The 21,991-nt window shown below is 39.6% G+C and overlaps 1 protein-coding gene across 1 annotated transcript in view; it reads right to left on the bottom strand.

The window, feature by feature from the left end:
- Window positions 1-21,991, bottom strand: part of COL9A2 (collagen type IX alpha 2 chain) — a 101,747-nt gene that overhangs the window by 26,681 nt on the left and 53,075 nt on the right. Inside the window, exons 9-19 of the mRNA XM_089673877.1 lie at window positions 20,562-20,615; window positions 15,584-15,631; window positions 11,136-11,192; window positions 10,061-10,114; window positions 9,055-9,108; window positions 7,634-7,687; window positions 6,318-6,371; window positions 4,914-4,967; window positions 3,524-3,577; window positions 2,626-2,679; window positions 2,483-2,536 (exon numbers count right to left, since the gene is read on the bottom strand). Coding sequence (XP_089530003.1) covers window positions 2,483-2,536; window positions 2,626-2,679; window positions 3,524-3,577; window positions 4,914-4,967; window positions 6,318-6,371; window positions 7,634-7,687; window positions 9,055-9,108; window positions 10,061-10,114; window positions 11,136-11,192; window positions 15,584-15,631; window positions 20,562-20,615 — 591 coding nt within the window. The remainder of the gene's footprint in view (window positions 1-2,482; window positions 2,537-2,625; window positions 2,680-3,523; window positions 3,578-4,913; window positions 4,968-6,317; window positions 6,372-7,633; window positions 7,688-9,054; window positions 9,109-10,060; window positions 10,115-11,135; window positions 11,193-15,583; window positions 15,632-20,561; window positions 20,616-21,991) is intronic.

Genomic DNA, 21,991 nt, shown 5'->3' with positions numbered 1-21,991 from the left:
TTCAACAGAAGTAAGTGATTAAAGAAATACTCACTGAGCTTTTGTGTACCTAAACTGAATATATAAGTTAGACTTTGGGATCTTAACAACTATTTTACTCTAATCATACGTTTTTAATCTAGAAGTTGTTCAATAGCATGCACATTCTTTATAGAAGGTAAGCACTATATTGTGTCTACATTTAGAAAACCAGTAAACAAAATCAAATACCCCTAGAAATTTAACAACTATTGTACATTATGCTATGGAATAATAACAAGACCCGAAGGACTTGGTATGGATGGGGGCACAACCTTTTTTTTTTGCAAAATTTTTAATTGCCGGTAATTCTTTCTACATACAGCTGTTGGCTGAAACATTACCGCATGTTTTCACCAATAAAATACAGCATGCCTTTAATAAAATAACTCATGCGATATTTTAGTGAATGGCAAATTGTTTTGGGAAAAATGCTGTGCCATATCTATACTTGGATGTGGTAGGATACTGCTTAGTGAATTGTCCCCTGGGTTTGAACTTCGCAGTCAAATTTTTGTTTGCATGTTCGACTGGGAACCGGTATGTGAACCTATGTGATAGGTTGCCACTTGTGCAATAAGTCCATCCATTAAATTTCCTTGCTACTAAATATTCCAGGGTCAACTGTTAGTGGTATTATAACAAAGTGGAAGCAACTGGGAACAACAGCAACTCACAAAGTGGTAGGCCACGTAACATGACAGAGCTTGGTCAGTGCATGCTGAAGCACACAGTGCGCAGAAGTCACTAACTGTTTGCAGAATCAGTAGCTAAAGACCTTCAAACTTTATGTGGCCTTCATATTAGCACAACAACAGTGCATAGAGAGCTTCATGGAATGGGTTTTCATGGCTGAGCAGCTGCATCCAAGCCTTACATCACCAAATGCAATGCAAAGCTTCAGATGCAGTGATGTAAAGAACGCTGCTACTGGATTCTAGAGCAGTGGAGATGTGTTCTCTGGAGTGATGAATGACGCTTCTCTGTCTGGAAATCTGATGGGCATGTTTAGGTCTGACGGTTGCCAGGATAACAGCACTTGCCTGACTGCATTGTGCCAAGTGTACAATTTGGTGGAGGGGGGATTATGATGTGGGGTTGTTTCTCAGGAGTTGGGCTTGGCCCCTTAGTTCCAGTGAAGGGAACTCTTAAGGGGTCAGCATACCAAAACATTCTGGACAATTTCATGCTCTCAACTTTGTGGGAACAGTTTGGGGATGGTTCCTTCCTGTTCCAACATGACTGTGCACCAGCACACAAAGCAAGGTCCATAAAGACATGGATGAGCAAGTTTGGGGTGGAGGAACTTGGCTGGCCTGCAAAGAGTCCTGACCTTCACCCGACAGAACACCTTTGGGATGAATTAGAGCAGAGACTGAGCTAGGCCTTCTCGTCTGACATCAGTGCTTGACCTCACAAATACACTTCTGGAAAAATGGTCAAACATTCCCATAGACACACTCCTAAACCCTTTGGACAGCCTTCAATATTGAACCCTATGGACTAAGACTAAAGTTTATGTACATGTAAAGGCAGGTGTCCTGATACTTTTGGCAATATAGTGTATATATATATATATATATATATATATATAAATATATATATATAGTACACATACACTAATTTATTAGGTTGATACAAGGCAGGATGGATCCATGCTTTTATGTTGTTTACGCCAAATTCTGACCCTGCCATCTGAATTTCATAGCAACCAGTCTGCCCATTCTACTCTGACCTCTGATATAAACAAGGCATTTTTGTCCACACAACTGTCACTCACTGCATAGTTTCTCTTTTTTGGACCATTCTTTGTAAACCCTAGAGATGGTTGTGCATGAAAATCCTAGTAGATCAGCAGTTTTTGAATTACTCAGAGCAACCCATTTGGCACCAACAACCATGCCACATTCAAAGATACTTAAATCCCCTTTCTTCCCCATTCTGATGCTCGGTTTGAACTTAAGCAAGTCGTCTTCACCACATCTACATGCCTAAAAGTTGTTGCCAGGTGATTGGCTGATAAGCATTTTGTGTTACCAAGCAATTGAATAGGTGTACCTAATAAAGTGATCAGTGAGTGTATGTATACATATTTAACTTGACCCAAATCTATCCATCTGTCATGTCCATTATCTCACTGCAATTCTACCCCAGATTTTGCATTCATATTGAACAAAAGAAAATGTCGCAGGAGAACTTTAGATTCATCCTGCAGTAAGAAGTAGGGTGAGGTTCCAAGGCTGAGGGAAAAGTTGAGTTCTCCACTGGGTAGACCTCATCACTATCACCTCAACAGTTGATGCAAGGTTAACAGGTAGCTGATCAAATCGCTAGTACCCATCCATAACCTAAAATCAGTATGAGGTTAACATTTGAAAGCACTTGACTTGAAAGCCCCTTCTGAAAGAAGTTTTCTACTTTCTACATTTATTTTCTTAGCAGTAGAAGCATGTTAAATACTTACAGCTAAACCTTGATGACCAGGTGAACCAGGGATGCCATTTTGCCCAGGGCTGCCCTAGACAAGACAGAAACATGAATTAAGAAGTGGGCATGGAAATAAATAGGCTATATGGCGTAGAATAAGAGAACTAATGAGGTACTTACCTTCACTCCATTAACACCAGGATTTCCATCTTTGCCATCAATGCCAGGGAGACCCTAAATTACAAAAAATGTCAGACTGTAGGAGGGAAATTACACTTTTTCAAAATTCTAAAAATGATGATAAAGATGTTTATGGATAGATATTACAACATAATTAGTCTATACATTTGTTGAGCTGGAAATATGATTAAGAATGTGGGCCAAGCCTATTTATACATAGAAACTTAATGTAATGGTGAATAATTATTGGCTCTTAACAAGATAAACACTTTACTTACACTGAATAATAACATACAAACGAACACTCATTTAGATGAAAAAGAGTGATGATTATTTATTGTCAAGGTTCAAATGAACGCTAAAACCAGGCCAGCAATTACTATAATTCTGTGTACAGACACAAATAATGTAAGAAGAAAGTCTTTTACACATCAGGTGATGGCATCTAAAGCAGAAGTGGAAACATCTAGCTTCAGCCTATTCACAATCCTGTGGGAATTTGAGGCTACCTTTCTTAACAAAGTACTTTACTGATTGGGTAGACAGGAAAAAAATATATACACATATCTTCCTGCGATTATATGTCAATCCTCCCAGGGCCAGCTGAAAACAATTCTTTATTGGGAACTGCCCCAAAGTTTATGGAAGGCTTCGTACAATCCACAGTAAGAATTAGGCTATAAAAAGAATAGTTCAATGATGCTTGTTGTTGAATGACATCTTTGGGTAACGTTAGTTTATTTTCATTGCAGCTATAATAGTCTACCCATGTCCCATCCCCCACTAACCCTTTCCTACTTTGGCTTTCATTTCTATTTTTTGCCTCTTACCTTTTTCCTAATAGCTGTTGCTTTGTACAAATCAATACATCTATTTTAAAATTAAAATTAAAACTTACATTGTTTCCCTTAGGACCCATTGCTCCCATTTGTCCAATGACACCTCGTGACCCCTAAAACAATAATTTGTTGGTTAGAAAAGTATAAGACTAGGCAAAAATGAATGACACAGTTCTATACAATGTTGACTCAATTGAAGATACACATTTTACACATCACATCTTAAAGAAACTAATGTTATTTTTCCCCTAATTTCTGTATAAAACGATGGTCCTTTCTATCAGAATGTTGGGAGCATTTACACAAGGACGGCTTATGTGCAGAGAGACCCATTGAGACCTATAGAGACTGAGTCTATGAATATACATTGATGCTTGTAACCAGAAAAGGCAATAGGATTTTCCCTGGTACCTTAAACATAGATATACTGCTTGCAGGTTTCAGTAGACCCCGATAACCACAGTTCTGTTTAACAGTGGCATGGAAATACAATGAAATGTAAGAGACCTCAGTAATGACGGGACACTAATGAATTCCTGGGACCCACTATGAACCCCTTTGATGCTATTTTCTTACCTTTTGTTTCCTGCTGGTTGCCAGAATGCACCCAGTGTTTCGGTTACTTACGGTAATTATGAAAGTGTCTACTGTTTATGGCTTTATAGCTTTATCCTTTTCTTTGGTAAGAAGCATTTATGTTACCAATATTATTATTGGTAATTATTATAGGGCAGAAGGCATTTGTATTGCCATTATTATTATTGATAATAATATAGAGCAAAAGGTAAAAAAAATATTAATATCTAGCCCACACATGTATCAGACCCACAACCTTGGCTCTAACTGAAATTATAACGCTAATAACAGCACTTTCATACCATTTCTTTGACAGGATTTGAGATCGATTGCTTTAAATGAACAGGCAAGTTTCCATCCCTCTACTGAATCTGAGGAATAAGAAGCTCTACTGGTTAACGCTATGGGCTAAACTTAGGATAAGCATGGTACTTTGCCTTCCCTCATATGAATTGACTTTTTGTGTCACTAAAATGAGCCTGGGAGAGAGATCTTCTGACTTTGGCAATTAGGTTCCCAAAAGGACTACCCTTAAACACATTCATCTTTTAAGAAAATTTAAGCTAGATGCCTTGCTTTAAAAAGCCTTAGCTTGTTTAGCCTACAAAGAGGTCCAGGCACGGACTGAATAGTATTGCTATCAGCATATATATTAGGATGTATGTATGTGAACACAGTATACAGTATATAATATACAAAAACATTGTCATGTATGAGGGTATGTAGAAATATATGTAAATAGAATTTTTCCAATTGGTCTCACTATAGACAAACTTTACTTTATAGAATGCAGTGCAGAACAAGAATACTTTTAATGTATATCATATGTAATCATTTTATTTGAATAATAAATAGGAAAAACATATGACTCACCTTATCTCCTTTCTCTCCTGGCTCTCCTGGGGGCCCCTTTGGCCCCTCCTCACCCTGAAAAAGACATAGAGAAGTGAAAACTCTGCAAGGCTGTGCTCATTAGTGTTAATAACCACCCTAAGTGCAGTTTAATTAAATGTTCCTGCTCTCTAGGAGATTCTGTAATGAGGACTGAGGAATCTGCAAGACAATGGGGAATTTCACCTCTTTCACTTCTGACTGCACCAAATGTAACATTGTGCAGATGAACTCACCTCTGAATAGGATCACAGAATATAATAAAATGAGCATTTCTATTTACAGTGCTATTTAAAGGAAACAAAAAACAAAAGTAAATAACGTGTAAGCGTTTGTGCCCAACAACAATTTGTTTGTTGTTATGCGCAAAAACCTATACTTTATTTATTACTTTTATTCATTTTGGTTTAATTGTAAATAGCGCTGTCTTGGACTCTACTAATTTGTTTTTGTAATGTGCATATTTTCCATATTGTTACAATTGTTTAAGACATAGTTGCTATTTATAAGTGTTTTTATAGTTTTTAGAGATTTAATTTTTGGTAAGCACAGCAGTGAGTTCACTCTAAGAAAAGTAATTTGTTTACAGAGGATAATAAGTCTGATTCACCAAATCCACCACTACAGAACTACTGTGCTACTCAGTGACAGAGAGAATGAACAGTGGGACACTGACTAACTAGACAGGTTTAAAGGAGAAGTAGGGACAAATCTATTTTAGCCCTACTTCTCCTGTAGATCGCAGGAGTGCACTTCGTTCTGCACTCTTGTGACCCGTATTCAGCCGACAGTGGGCTAAAGTCCACTTTCAGCTACCGTCACTCAGCCAGTCCAGATTCTGGAGAGATCTTGACTTCAATGTAGGGATCTACCCAGATAAAAAAAAACCTATGAAAAAGGTACCAGGGGCATCTCATGGGGCCCCCTACTGACCCCGGGCCCTAGGGCAGTGCCCGAGTTTCCAAATGGTCAGTCCGCCCCTGCTCCCAGCATGCCTCTGAGAGTCTATACCAGCTGCTCCTACCCCGTGCACAGCCTGGCATTCTAGCGAGCGCTGGAGGGGCAGAGCAGAGAACCAGTGACTGACAGTCACAACTCCCTTCTTATTGAAGACTGTGAACTGAAAGATCAGTGGTCTTTGATTGTTCAGCTCCCAGTGTAGAGGCAGTGGGGGACAGATGCAACATCAAATTAATGCTGAGCCACCTAGGTGACGTGAGTATGTAGGTTTGTTATTTTTTTCTAAAAACCCAACTTCTCTTTTAAGGTCTTAAGACAGATTGAACAATAATAATTTATAAACTTACTGTATGTATTCTTTTAGATTATGCTATTAACACACCTTTTTAACATGACTAAGAAATGTTTAGTTTTATATCAACTTACAGGTTTACCAGCTGCACCAACTGATCCAATCATCCCTTTATATCCCGTTGGTCCCTGTGGAATTCAGATGACATCTTTTAGAATAACAGTTAAAAAGGCATAACAAAAAGTGCATATTGTTACACTGCTTACTTGGTTTACCTGGGATCCTCCTTCTGTTTACATATCCCTTCAAGCACAGTAGACACTGTTCATCAAGATAGATTAAAACAGTCTTTCTAAACATTTTCACCCCAGAGGAACCCTTGAAATAATGTTCAAGTCTCAGTGAACCCCTGGTAAGATTAGTCTATTGGGGATCTCTTGGAAAATACCCCTTACATTCGGGGGGGTGGCAAGTGGGAAAAATGCCACCCTTACAAGGGTGGCCAGAATGATACTCTTGCAGTCATGCTGTTGGCTTTGTCAAATGGCATTGGACTTAAAACTATGCAAGGCCATCAGATGGGGGTCAGTTAGCCACAGCTCAAAGAACCCCTAGCCATCCATGGAAGAACCCTAGGATTTTACAAAACCCTGGTTGAGAATGGCTGGATTAGAACAAGCAAGTGCATTGCAAAAGGTTTTATCTTATTGTAATAATTAAGCATGCACTGTCTTTACACTCACACACACACTTTTCTCTCTCTCTCGACTGATATTAAACAAAAAGATGGGATATCAAACACATAGCTGATACATGACTAAATGGGAAAATCCTAAGGCATACAAGAAGCCTTTCTGTGACCCAAGGTCAACGTTTCATTGTGTTTTCTTTTGTGCAAGCATCTCCTGTTGTGCTTATCTTAGTGAGAACTTCTGCTAGAATGTGCTATTGGAGGCAGCATGTGGTCTCCCTTATGATCGGGACTACTTTTCTACTGCTTAGACCACCAAACAAGAAAAGGTGGTTTGATGTTTCCTAAAATATAAAGGGATTTTTGAATCCTCTCAACAATACATTTACCCACTCTCTTTATAGTTCTCTTGCTGAATTTAGCCATAAATATCCAGCGGTAGCAAGAAGAGAAAAATAGAGAAAGAAAAAAGCCATCACAGTTTGTAAATCTAAGCCTTGGTGGAGCATATCCCCCTTTGTATACTACTTGGGATCTTCCTGCCTTTTAGATCTGTCTTTAAGCACAGTAGATGCCAATAATCATGATGGATTAGAATGAGCATGTGAATTGCAAATTGAATTGCATTGTCCTTATGGTGCACACACACTCTTTATTAAATTATGATATCTAATGTACTAAATAACAAATCCTTTTTTTTCAAGCTAAGTAAAAAATGTTGAAGAACCATCTCAAATGTCCACTGTTATAGATACTTACAGTTTCTCCTTTTGGTCCAGCGAGCCCTGGGTAACCACGGACTCCCTGAGGGCCCTGTGTCACAAATTAGAATAGAAATTTCATAAAAGTTATCAAAGCACTTTAAAATTGTACAAGTAAAAACAATGTTGTAATAAGCAGTCAGTGACTAATATATACTATACAATAAACGAGTGGTCTGTTTTTCAAAATGCTCAGAGATAGTATATTGTGGACTGATTTGTGAAGAAGACCCAAGAACCTAAGTTGTGTATTCTAGGTACAGAGAGATTTTTCTAGTTTAAAGAACAAACAAACTGAGTTGTGATATATTGGGGAATATTTACTAAATCTGGAGAGTGCAAAATCTGGTGCAGCTCTGCATAGAAACCAACCAGCTTCCAGGTTGTCTGGTGAAAGCTTAACTGAACAAGCTGAAGTTAGACGCTGAATGGCTACCATGCACAGCTGCTCTGGATTCTGAGTGCTTTTAGTAATTCTACCCCATTGCTTCTTCAGATATTATGGGCCTAGGCTATTCAGTACTTAGGGGTCAACAGACTAATACAACATTTAATCCTACATTTGCATATGGTCCATCAGAAATTGGAAATAAAATGTAAATAAGTGTACGTCAGTCATGCATGCAGTACAACTGCATTGCTTTACTTTTAAGGCAATTGCTATTTTTTTGTTCCAATTTATGTATGTACGTGTGCAGATACTTCACAGTAATGCGTTCAAAAACAGGTGTCTACAAGAGATGGCAGCAGCTGAACCCCTTCCGCAGCATGTGACACTGATTCATGGCTATAGGGGAGGAGTGTGTATTCTCCGGATCAAGGTCAGCCAAGATGGTGGCGGTTGCACTACTGCCTTTTCACACTACTGCTTTTTTGAACTACTGACCAGTGGAGGAAATATATAAATACCCTCATGGGGTTCCCATAAACAGGCCGCTCTGCTAAATCTATGTATGTTTGTCCCAAGGAGGTGCTAGCTTACCACATTACATAAGGTTGGTTCCCTATATGAATTTGTATTTTATATTTGTTTTAAGGGGGAAATCATGTCTAGTTATGTGCACCCATATATCTGGGATATTAGTTAAGCAGAATTAAATTCAGCCTACTGGTTTCCAGTTTTTCATGTGACCGCTTGGGAAAATGAATTGTCCACCCCTGGCCTAGTGGTAGCATTCTGCACTAACTGTAATGGCTGCAGGTAATTTTTGATAGCAAAACAGTTTAGCTAAGTGTCTATGGGGGAACAGACTACTTAACTACTAACTATTGCTGTGGTTCTCAGGTGCAAGAATGAATATTTGACCACAGGTGCTACTTGCAATTCAGGTGTTACACTTAAATCAAGCTCTACCCCTCCATTTATAAAGAATCGGCTATGCTGACATTTATTTGTAGGAATAGGAAGTTGTACATTACCGTAGGTCCTGGAATTCCTTGTTCCCCTGAAATTCCTACATCTCCCTTTGAGCCCTGTAATTGGAAAAATGTCTACTGAACCAAGATATATACAATAATGCTTTAATTTTACCAAAAAAATATAATTGTTTTTAAACTTCCGAAAGAAATTTCAGAAGTTACGTCATGAAAAGAAAAGAAAACATTAATATTACGGCACACAGAAACAGTAACGTTCTGCACATGTCCAGGGGTGATCTGTACCTTTGTGAGTGAGAGATCCCTATTGCAAGGCTTTCTATTGTTTTATTATTCATTTTTTCCTTGGTTGGCTTGAAAGTGTTTTGGCATAATTTAGCAGACTGTGCCCCTTGACAGAAAGGAACAGAGGGAGGCTGATTTCCATGACAGCAGTGTTTAGGAAATACTGCTTATTCACTTAATTACAGTCAAATGCTCATAATCGCTAGGCGGGCATCAATATGTTCAGCTCTCAGACCCTTCACTTTGAGCTGCTAGTTAGTAATAGTCTGGCACGTAAAGAGAGTGCATTAAAATGCATGTCTATGTGCACATTCATGTGTACCCTTCAGGGCAAGTTTGCATGCGAGTACTCTTGTCATGTATGTAAATGTACAGGTACGCACAGAATGACTGGATAGACAGTAACAACAGCATATCTACAGCATATCCTAGTGCAATAGGCTGGCTTCTTGGCATAAAAATCTAAATGCTCAGCTGAAGGGAGTGAAGCCATGAAGCGGCTTAGATTAAGCACAATCTTATGGTGTCATTTAGGAACTTAGTGCAATTGCGTCCTTTTATCAACAATTGTATTTGTAGAGAAGGTGACACTGGCCCTTCATTTGAACTTTCATTTAGGAATTGATTGTTTTGTGTATATGCAAATGACAGACTGCATGGCAGTTGTGGATTTGCTTCATTTGTATGATATATGTTAGTGGTGGGTTGTTTCCCCTATACCATTTTAAAAAAAAAATCTTAGTCAGTTTTAGGATATACATACAGTTTTTCCTTGTGGTCCTGGCTCACCAAGAGGACCTGGACGCCCTTTGTGTCCCTTAAAAGAAAATAATATTGTGTTATAATGCAATTTCTTCCCAGCACCTATGGTTTAGCATGTATGATAGCACACATTTAACTGAGGAAACAAAGAAATAAGAAGACACCACCGGTCTAGCCATGAAAATATAAAAACCCAATTGAGATATGTGACAGCAAAACAGCAATATTCAAAACGTTTTTGTAAATTAGTGTGCATCTATCCCAAGCATTATTCAAATTAATTTTGAAGTCAAATTTCGATTCAGTTTTAGTCATGATCTTTTGACTAAATTGCCATTTTAGTTTTAGTCATACAGTATTTTGGTCAACTAAAATCTCCAGTATATTTCAGTCACATAAAAACTCCAGTACATTTTAGTCAGTTACAATCTCCAGTACATTACAGTAATCTCCAGGCAGTAGGAAGACAGAGGGAACTTGTGTCTCTCAGCCAATACGACTCACTGATAGAATCAGGGGGATGGAGCTTTAACAGACAGGCGGAGCTCTGAGGAAAGCGGCAATTCAGGTGGGTAAATGCCCCTTTTTTCTGTTCTTCTTCGTTGGTGAAAACTGGAATTTATTTTCTTCATCGTTTCCATCAATTGACTTAACTCTAATATTATTTTCTTTTATTTTTTGGCACTGAAAACATACAGCTGACAAAAACGATGATGAACATATTAACTTAACACTGATTCAAAAATATTTGCAGAGAATACGGTCACTTGGTAAATTCACCTTCTGTGACCAACTCTTGTTAACTGCCATTTTATTTATTTATTGTTGGTAACCAGGCACACCTGCGAGTTCACTTGCCACAGCTGGCATGCATAGAAGACAAATTGGCTGTGCACCGATATTTTAACATTGTGCACAAAATTAACTGTCTGTTGGGACCACTTTGAAACTTTGCAGCTTTTTATTAATAAAAGGCTAAAGAGTTCACATAATTGCACATGTAGAGGAGTGCATGCAACTTTTGACAATGCAATCCGGAAACATAGTTAAAAATGATAGTTCACAGAAAGACTCACCTTTACTCCCTGCAGTCCTTGGGGTCCTTTAGGGCCAGCTGGACAGTTTGTTGGACACTAAAAATATAATTAAATTGCATTGTTTTATAGTGTCAAAAATAGCAATTAAATTGAAACCTTAAAATAAGTAATGGTGTCAGAACTTTGCCTTGGTGAGGTTGTTATCTTCTGAAACATTTGTAGTTTTGTCAGTTAAATAAAATTACATTTACATTCACTATACAACCTTGTTCCAATCAAAGATTTCTTTTTGAAACAAATGAAAGAAAACACACCCTGCTATTGCTTATAGCGCAGACCACTAAGCATTTCTTTACTCGTAGTTGGCCCATATTCACCATTTAAATTTGTATCATCATTATCTAAAGAACCACTATCTTGCTCCCCTTCATAATAGCAACTTTATTTAAACTTTGTGTATGTCATATATGAGGCTTGTCAGATGACACCTCAAATAGGATCTTAGTATATTTAGTTGTGCTGAGATTTTATAAAACATTATATCATTTTGTTATGGACCTCTTCTGGTACCACAGAACAAAGGTAAGAGGGCCATTGAGGTTCTAGAAGAAGGTAGCATTGATCCTTGGATTCCTAACAAAAAAAAAAGTTTTGGTAACCTTAGGCCAAGGATTAGATGCTCATGCACATGGCAAGAGTTGGGTATTTCAAAAAGTAATTGCAAACAGTAAATTTATACTGTTCTTTCTGTGGGTTTTTTTTTAATGATTACAAGGCATTCTCTGATTGGACGAGGTGGAGAAGAAGAGTGGTGACATCACAATCTCCACCATATACAATCACAGAATGCTTTGTATTTATTAAGAAAACAAGGCTTGCTACACTGCTCAAAAAAATTAAAGGAACACTTTTTAATCAGAGTATAGCATCAAGTCAGTTAAACTCCTGGGATATTGATCTGGTCAGTTAAGTAGCAGAGGGGGTTGTTAATCAGTTTCAGATGCTTTGCTATTAATGAAATTAATAACATGTGCACTAGATGGGTAACAATGGGATGACCCCCAAAAACAGGAATGGTTTTTCAGGTGGAGGCCACTGATATTTTTTCCCTACTCATCTTTTCTGACTGTTTTCACTAGTTTTGCATTTAACAAGGGTCAGTGTCACTACAAGTAGCATAAGGCATACCTGGACCCTACAGAGGTGGCACAGGCAGTCCAACTCCTCCAGGATGGCACATCAATACATGCCATTACCAGAAGGTTTGCTGTGTCTCCCAGCACAGTCTCAAGAGCATGGAGAAGATTCCAGGAGACAGGCAGTTACTCTAGGAGAGCTGGACAGGACCATAGGAGGTTCTTAACCCATCAGCAGGACCGGTATCTGCTCCTTTGTGCAAGGAGGAACAGGATGAGTACTGCCAGAGCCCTACAAAATGACCTCCAGCAGGCCAGTGGTGTGAATGTCTCTGACCAAACAATCAGAAACAGACTTCATGAGGGTAGCCTGAGGACCCGTCATCCTCTAGTGGGCCCTGTGCTCACTGCCCGGCCTCATAGAGCTCGATTGGCATTTGCCATTGAACACCAGAATTGACAGGCCAGCCACTGGTTCCCTGTGCTTTTCACAGATGAAAGCAGGTTCACCATAAGCACATCTGACAGGGCCTGGAGAAGCCATGGAGAACATTATGCTGCCTGTAACATTGTTCAGCATGACAGTTTTGATGGTGGATCAGTGATGGTCTGGAGAGGCATATCCAGGGAGGGACGCACAGACCTCTACAGGCTAGGCAATGTCACCCTGACTGCCATTAGGTATCATGATAAAATCCTTGGACCCATTGTCAGACCCTACGCTGGTGCAGTTCCTCCTGGTGCATGACAATGCCCAGCCTTATGTAGAGAGAGAATGCAGGCAGTTCCTGGAGGAAGAAGGAATTGATGGCCCCGCGCTCACCTGACCTAAATCCAATAGAACACATCTGGGATATCATGTTTCAGTCCATCGTTGAGGTTGCACCTCAGTGATGTCCTGGTCCAGATCTGGGAGGAAATACCCCAGCACATCGTTGTCTCATTAGGAGCATGCCCCAACATTGTTAGGTTTGCATACAAGCATGTGGGGGCCATACAAACTACTGAGTACCATTTTGAGTTGCTGCAATGAAATTTCAGCAAAATAGACTAGCCTGCTGCATCATTTTTTCACTTTGATTTTCGGGGTGTCTTTAAATTCAGTCCTCTGTAGGTTGATAATTTTCATTTCCATCAAACGATGGGGTATCCCTACATTCCTAACACGTTACCCAGTCCATATCAGTATAGATATCCAGCATGATATTTTTCCCCATTAAGATCTGATGTGTTTTCAAAATGCTCCTTTTATTTGTTTTTAACAGTGTATAAACAGTATAGGTGCAAGTGAACAACCCCCCTGTTTTAAGTGTACAGAGAAAAAGCTGCAAACACAGAACCTAGAAGACCACAGCTCTCACTTATGTGCTCCAGGCTACTACAGTGAATTACAGCATCCCAAGGGGCTTTTCAAATATATATGTATAAACTGATATCAAGCCAAGCTGGCCTAATGTAAGTATGCACAACATAAAATTTATGAAATTCAGCTTTAAAGGTTAGCTCTACTTTTGTGGGAATAATTAGCAAAAAGAAATTAATATATCATATACAATTGCTACACAAGTCAAATTGAATATTATTGAAAATTACTTTTCCTCTTAAATCTGTAGCACTGTAATTTTCTGTAAAATGCAATAGTGTACAGAATGCTCCCCCCCCCCCCCCAAATGCATTTCTGGTTTGTGTGATCGGCTTACTGATTTTCCCAGAAGTCTGCACTAAGCTACAAGTCATATTTTGGGCATCCCCTGCAACAAAATGTCATTTTTGGTGAGTTACTCCAAAAAGGAAATCAAGTCTATAGGGATTCAGTCCCTGCCACTCCCATTCTCATTCACGTTGCACATGGACACAGACAAAAACAACTATTTCTTCAGGATAACAAAAGGTAGGAACCTACAACAAAGTTTGTTGAAATCCTTGCAATGTTTTTTCAACAAAAGTAGAGTTACTCTTTAAAGCAACTTGTAAGTTGGGTATTCTTTAATAAATCTAGACTTGCACACAAGTATTACTCTTTGATGTTCAGCAATATTTCCAAAATGTCTTTGGCATCTAACTCTACTTACAACTCATTTAGAATTATCCATGTACCATCATGGAGAATAAAAGTAGTGGAAGATATGTTTGACTGGGCTCTGCACATAATGTAAGCAACTCTTGAAATGCAAGATGGAATGTTTTACTAATAAAACCTTAGCAATCTGCCACAACAGCTGATTAGTTAAGGCAACATTTTTTGTTCACCTTAGAGCTTCCCAAACTCTTTACAAAGTAATTAGACAGTTCTACAAGGTATATTATTTTCTTTGTTCTTGCAACCAGCTCTCTTAAGATATAGATAGACATTAGATTATCATTGACTGATCCAGGTGATTAAAGCTGTATCTGGAAATCACTATATGTCCAAGGCATGGTTACCAGCTAGACTGGGAAATCACTATATGTTAAAGACAGCTAAATTGGGAAATTATTATACTGTATGTCTAAGGCATGGTTACCCGCTCATTGTTAAATACAATTTAAATGATTTGGCTAATTGGATACGATCAGTTCTTAAACTGTATGTGATCAACTTGAAAACCTATGTAATATGTAACTTCTTTTTTTAGCAATTAAAAATATAAGCTGCTATACATAGTCTATGAGCACAGTACAACATCTACAGAAACCTTGAGGTTGCACAATCTCAGTGAGAAACATTGGAAGCCAAGGATTGATTTTCCCAGTGGACTGCTTCTGTTCCTTGCAAATAAGGCTGGTGCTAGTTTTTTTGTTTGTCTGTATAAACATTAAAGCATGGAGAACATATGTTTGCTTCTTTATGCCATGATCATCTAGTGGTCTACCTTCAGAGTACCACCTTACATCTATGGGTATCTTAAGAGTCTCTCAGTACAGTAGCAGTTCTCCACTACCCAGTCTATTTCAGACTCAGGTAACACCTCCCTCATATAGAGGCAGCAATGACATTGAGGTCCAACAGTCTTCTGCCAAAATCCCTCCCATAATTCTTTGTGCAAGCATATACCGGACGCAAGTAAATGCAAACCTCATGTGGGGGTTTAAACGTTTTCTTTCCAGATAAGACAATCAAATTCTTTAATACATTTTTAGAAGGCAATAAAACAGTTCATATAACTATTACCACCATTAGAAAGTACTGCTCTAACTCAGCTAGTTTTCAAGTATTTATTTGGGAGATATGATGCATTGCACATCAATATACCTGAAATTAATAGATTGTTGTCATGCATGGAGACAGCTAGTGACAGACTTGGACTGTAAATATAGATGTTGATCCTGGTTCAGATACAGTTGACTGAATTGCCCCATATGTGCACTTACCAGAAAGTCAGCACTGCCTTCTAAGCCTTGAATGTTCCCAGAGGGACCCTGCAATACAAAAGAACTAAATTTAATTTACTCTGTCTGCTGACTAACTCCACAGTACTATCTTAGCAGCTATTTCTGCAGCTTGCTTATAAATTCCCATAATTAGATAGACCCAGCATTTATTGTTCATTGTAAGATTTAAGTACTGTACAGGGACAACGTGTTACACAGACAATACAGTGTTACAGCTCAGAGGAGAGAAAAGAGAAAGTACATGATAATGCATTTCACATAATGTATGTCAATGCAAATAGCAAAATACAGTAGGGAAGACTTCAGACAGGAAACAAGATTCTCTGGAACAAACTGATCATACCCTGGAGGTAAATGGGAAAAGTGACAGCATCAGAGAAGTAAGCTAAAATAAGTCTCTATGGAGGTCATTCATTAATGGCGAATTCAGCAACTAATTATCCTCACACAAGCAGTGAATTACAATGGCAATCAGGCAAAACCAAAACACACTGATGAATAGTTAACGAAGAGAAGTTTATATTGTGAAAAAGTTGGAAGTATAGTAAAGGACATAATATATTTATATATACAAAGCACAAGCATTCAAATGCAACAAAAGGTATTTTTGTTAAGTTGACATAATTTGCATTCCAAATATTGCACTGTTAGCTAATACCTATTTGCATATGATAGTGGAAAATATACAAAAAAATTCCATATTTTCAATTTTGCAAAGGCAGCACCATTATATTTCTACTATTTAGTAGAGTGTAAAAAGTCTATTATTCCATATGTGACTGCAGCTTTAGTTGGAGAGTTCTTCTATCATATTTGTAAATATCTTAATGGCATCAAGTACAGGATCATCAAATACATTCAGCTTGATGCCATTGTACAACATTTCCAATGTGATATGTCCTGGCGATTATTAAATACCCTCTAAGCTTGACAAAGCTATGCCTTTGTGATCATCAAAGTGTGTAGAATTGCAGAGGCATGCTGTTTGTACTTGACAAAATCAATTCAACATAAAGGTAAATGGCAGTCCTTCCATGCCTGTCTATGCACATAACTGCACTAATGGTTGGCAAAAAAGTGCATGTGTTTTACATGAGTCTTTACAATTGATACTGTGTTCCAAAATAAATGGAACAATTCTTACATTATACACGTTTAAGAAAAAATGCATTTCATTACTGAAATGGGCATATGTATAGATGTATGTTCAAAAGCTTCTGTATATTGTAGCCTTTCAATCCTTAGCAAGGGACCTGATCTCTGCAAGTCTACAGTATTCAAACATAATACACCAGTGTCAGTAGGAAACAATTCCACCTGATTCAGCTGCTTAAAGATAACATTATAACAAAGTCACCAAAAGCAAATAATAAACTTGAAACACTCTTTTATTTGTGCAGGATCCAGGGTCTTAACACTTTGGCTCGGTTTACACTACTGCGACCTGAAAGACACGTGATGTACGGTGCGACTTTGCCCGGTGACTCCCTGGTGATTTGCTATCAACTGGAGTTTGACTTTGATGCAACTTAATGCGTGACTTTCATGCCATGCAACTGCCTGGGTAATATTCCTGTAATGTCAGATCCAAATCACATCAATATAGATGAGAATCTGACTTGGAGGCTACCTCCATTAAAGTCTGTGGGCACGAGTCGGATAGAAATCACCTTGAAGTAGTACAGGAGTCTTTTCTAAAGTTGGAGCGACGTCAGTAGGCTAGTTAAGACAGCTCTCATTGATTAACATGGGGTTTCACATGTCATACGCTTGGGGTCTCACAAGTCTTATCCCAAGTCGTAGCATTTTGAACCGAGCCTGAAGTGAAACCTATAGGTTATGTATACTGCTTTTATGTGTAATGGGATTAATTTAGTTTTAAGGGAAATATTCACCTAATTTAGTGACTAAAGCAAAAAAAAGTGAAAATTCACTTTGTCAAGAATACATGGTCATTTGCAAGAAAACGTTAAAAAAGCAGGGTTTTTGCTCAGACATGATGGGATGATTGAAGTCAGCACAACTTCATCTCATTTACTATACAGAGTTAAAATTCACTTAGCTTAGTGAATGAGGTGAAGTTCTGCTGACTTAAAAAATCCAAAAAATTACAAGCCAAAAATCCTGTTTATTTTCTTTATATAGGGTGTTTTTTGCAAAGCAGATTTTTACTTTGCTTTACCCCATTCAGCAAGATAAGTGAAAATTCACTTTGAAAAGTAAATTGGCTATTAAAGTAAAAGCAATCCTTCAGCAAAATGAGGTTCAATTTATTTATCTATTTACTTTGTCAATTATGTTCATGGCTAAGTTTAACAAATGTTTTTCTTTTTTTTTAATCAGATAAATCTAAAATGTTGCATATTGACATTATGCAGTTTTTTATCTAGCCATCAGGTGGAGCCATAGTCTTTCCTTTAACATCATTGGCATAATTACCGTATTTTCCGGTGTATAAGACGACCCCCTACTTTTCCTGTTAAAATATAGGGTTTGGGCTATACTCGCCGTATAAGACTACCCCTCTTCCAACGCACACCAAATAAAAAAACATCAGATTTGATTTCAATATGGTATGCTATTTCAGTATGGTATTCCAATGATGGGGTGCTATTCCTCCCACTGACACCAATGATAAGGCACTATTTCATCCACTGACACCAATGATGTGGCACTATTCCTCCCACTGATACCAATGATGGGACACTATTCCTCCCACTGACACCAATGATGGTGCCCCATCATTAGTGTCAGTGTGTGAGGAATAGTGCCCCATCATTAGTCAGTGGGAGGAATAGTGCCCCATCATTGGTGTCAGTGGGAAGAATTGTGCCCCATCATTGGTGTCAGTGGGAGGAATAGTGTCCCATCATTAGTGTCAGTGGGAGGAATAGTGTCCCATCATTAGTGTCAGTGGGAGGAATAGTGTCCCATCATTGGTGTCAGTGGGAGGAATAGTGCTCCATCATTGGTGTCAGTGGGAGGAATAGCGGCCCATCATTGGTATCAGTGGGAGGAATAGCGCCCCATCATTGGTATCAGTGGGAGGAATAGTGCCCCATCATTGGTGTCAGTGGGAGGAATAGCGCCCCATCATTGGTATCAGTGGCAGGAATTGCGCCCCATCATTGGTGTCAGTGGGAGGAATAGCGCCCCATCGTTGGTGTCAGTGGGAGGAATTGCGCCCCATCATTGGTATCAGTGGGGAGAATAGCGCCCCATCGTTAGTGTCAGTGGGGAGGAATAGTGCCCCATCGTTGGTGTCAGTGGGGAGGAGAAGTAGTGCCCCATCGTTGGTGTCAGTGGGGAGGAGAAGTAGTGCCCCATCACTGGTATCAGTGGGGGGAATAGTGCCCCATCGTTGGTATAAGTGGGGGGAATAGTGTCCCATCGTAGGTGTCAGTGGGAGGAATAGTGCCCCATCATTGGTATCAGTGGGGAGAATAGTGCCCCATCGTTGGTATCAGTGGGAGGAATAGTGCCCCATCGTTGGTGTCAGTGGGAGGAATAGCGCCCCATCATTGGTATCAGTGGCAGGAATTGCGCCCCATCATTGGTGTCAGTGGGAGGAATAGCGCCCCATCATTGGTGTCAGTGGGAGGAATTGCGCCCCATCATTGGTATCAGTGGGGAGAATAGCGTCCCATCGTTGGTGTCAGTGGGGAGGAATAGTGCCCCATCGTTGGTGTCAGTGGGGAGGAGAAGTAGTGCCCCATCGTTGGTGTCAGTGGGGAGGAGAAGTAGTGCCCCATCACTGGTATCAGTGGGGGGAATAGTGCCCCATCGTTGGTATAAGTGGGGGGAATAGTGTCCCATCGTAGGTGTCAGTGGGAGGAATAGTGCCCCATCATTGGTATCAGTGGGGAGAATAGTGCCCCATCGTTGGTATCAATGGGAGGAATAGTGCCCCATCGTTGGTGTCAGTGGGAGGAATAGTGCCCCATCATTGGTAGCAGTGGGAGGAATAGTGCCCCATCATTGGTGTCAGTGGGGGAGGAATAGCGCCCCATCATTGGTGTCAGTGGGGAGAATAGTGCCCCATCATTGGTGTCAGTGGGGAGGAGGAATAGTGCCTGATCATTGGTATCAGTGAGGAGAACAGTGCCTCATCGTTGGTGTCAGTGGGGGAGGAACAGTGCCTCATCGTTGGTGTCAGTGAGGGAGGAACAGTGTCTCATCGTTGGTGTCAGTGTGGAGGAGGAATAGTGCCCCATCGTTAGTGTCAGTGGGGGAGAGGAGCGGCTGCTCCTTCTTCCAGTTCGGCCGCTCGATTTTCGCGGGGCCGCTCGGCTCCGCCTCCTCGCCGGTGATTGGTCGCCTGTGTGCCTTTCCAGTGCTGGCGCCCAATCACCGGTGAGGAGGCGGAGCCGAGCAGCCGCGTGACCATCGAGCGGCCGAACTGAAAGAAGGAGCAGGCGCGCTTCTTGGACCGGATCGTCGTGGGACCGGAGCCAGGTAAAGTACAGCAGCCCCTCTGCCCACCCCTGTACTTGGTGTCCGTTGGAGGAGGGGGGGGCGCGCCGCGCCGCCCCTTGAAATAGTGCCGCCCTGACACCGGCTCGCACCGGCGTATAAGACGACCCCCGACTTTTCAGAAGATTTTCAGGGGTTGAAAAGTCGTCTTATACGCCGGAAAATACGGTAGTTTTCAGCTGTGCTGAAAGAAGCATATTAAAATGGACCACTGATCAGGCTGCTCCTTCTGAGATTTCTATCATTCAAAGGCAAGTTGCTCTGCTGTGTAGCCTTTTAAAAAAAAACATAAGCAATACAATTTTAGCAATGTGCCCAAATTTATTCTGGGCTCCTCAGTAATTAAATTAGCAATACTCATAAGAGGGAAGATCATTTTATGTAACTACAGGACTTCTTTCTAATTGTCCATGTTTTTCTTATGGAATACAGACACACAATTCTTTTTAACCACAAATATTTTTAAAATGGTAAAGATACATACAGGTTTTCCAGGTAGTCCTGGTGGTCCAGGAGACCCAACAGATCCTCTTTCACCCTTAAAGAAAAAGAAACAGAGTAAACATTAGGTACCAAGATCAAAGTACAATTACGTTTTTTCAAACAATACTGTTATGATATTTACTCTGTATTATAGTACCTACTAATTATCTCATCAGGATACATTGGCACTGCTCACATATACAAAAAGTAAGTTATATAGTGTATGGCATTAGTTTAATTAACTTTAGATTGCGCTGTGTGCTTTGTAATTGTGGGGAGAGTTGCAATGCAATAACCAGTAGAATTTTCTATTGGCACATTGCCAATAAATACAAAATGCTGTAGAAGATCTGAGTACAGCACACATAGATCTATCATGAAAGCAAAACAGAAGGTCCACTATTATTACACTGGTAAACAAAATCAAAAAAAATTTTTCACAGAAATTAACGGGTTATTCTAGTTCTGTTTTTGGTTGCAAACTCAGATTTCTGCTTAGAAATTCTCCATCATGTAACGTTTTGGAGTGACATCCAGTTGAAATTTACACTATGTTGCTTATATATACAATATGCGTATATAGGTGTATATTGGAATGTAGTCTTCTAAAAGGTATTTGTATATGATTTTCTGCTGTGTTGCGCATCAGGAACATCCCTCTTAAGGGTCTAACAGTACTCTGCAAGCATACTGGAGCTATACTTGCCCTGGTACCTATTTTCCATTATTGAAATATCCTGATGAAACCGTTCCCCATGTTCATCACTGACTGCTCCTAGATTTGCAGGGAAAAAATCCAGGTGCGAATCCAAGAAGTACATTTTCAAAGACATGTTACATCCCAGTTTCTGGTAAGATTTCAGTAGAGTATCCACTATTTCTGCGTAGTTGTGTGCCTTGTTATTTCCCAAGAAGTCGCAGCAAACAATCTTAAAGGACTCCCATGCTGCTCTTTCAGTTTCATTCAACTGACCGTCAAAGTTTTAATCTTTCATCAGTTTCCTAATATCAGGTCCTACAAAGATCCCTTCTTTGATCTTCGCTTCACTGATCCTTGGAAATATTTTTCTTAGATACAGAAATCCATGTCCACTTCTATCCACCGCTTTTACAAATTTCTTCATAAGACCCAACTTTATATGGAGTGGATTCTGCTCCACAAGTGGGTCATGTGCAACATTTTTCTGTCCTGGGACTAGTGATGTTCTCTTTGGCCACTGTTTCTGAATGTAATGATTTCTCCTGTTCCTACTGTCCCACTCACACAGAAATACATGACTCAGCATTTTTGCTTGTATCAGCCAGGCCATTAGGGCAAGGGGCCAGGTAATTATAAATACATGACTCAGCATTTTTGGTTGTGGCTAACAACATACAACAATGGAATTTTTCATATTAAACCTCTGTTCTACCCAAACAAAACTGCAATGG

Source organism: Staurois parvus, unplaced genomic scaffold (assembly GCF_062004578.1).
Source record: "Staurois parvus isolate SC_StPar_1 unplaced genomic scaffold, SC_StPar_1.0 ptg000145l, whole genome shotgun sequence".
Classification (NCBI taxonomy): Eukaryota; Metazoa; Chordata; class Amphibia; order Anura; family Ranidae; genus Staurois; species Staurois parvus.
This window is presented reverse-complemented; position numbering and strand designations above follow the sequence as displayed.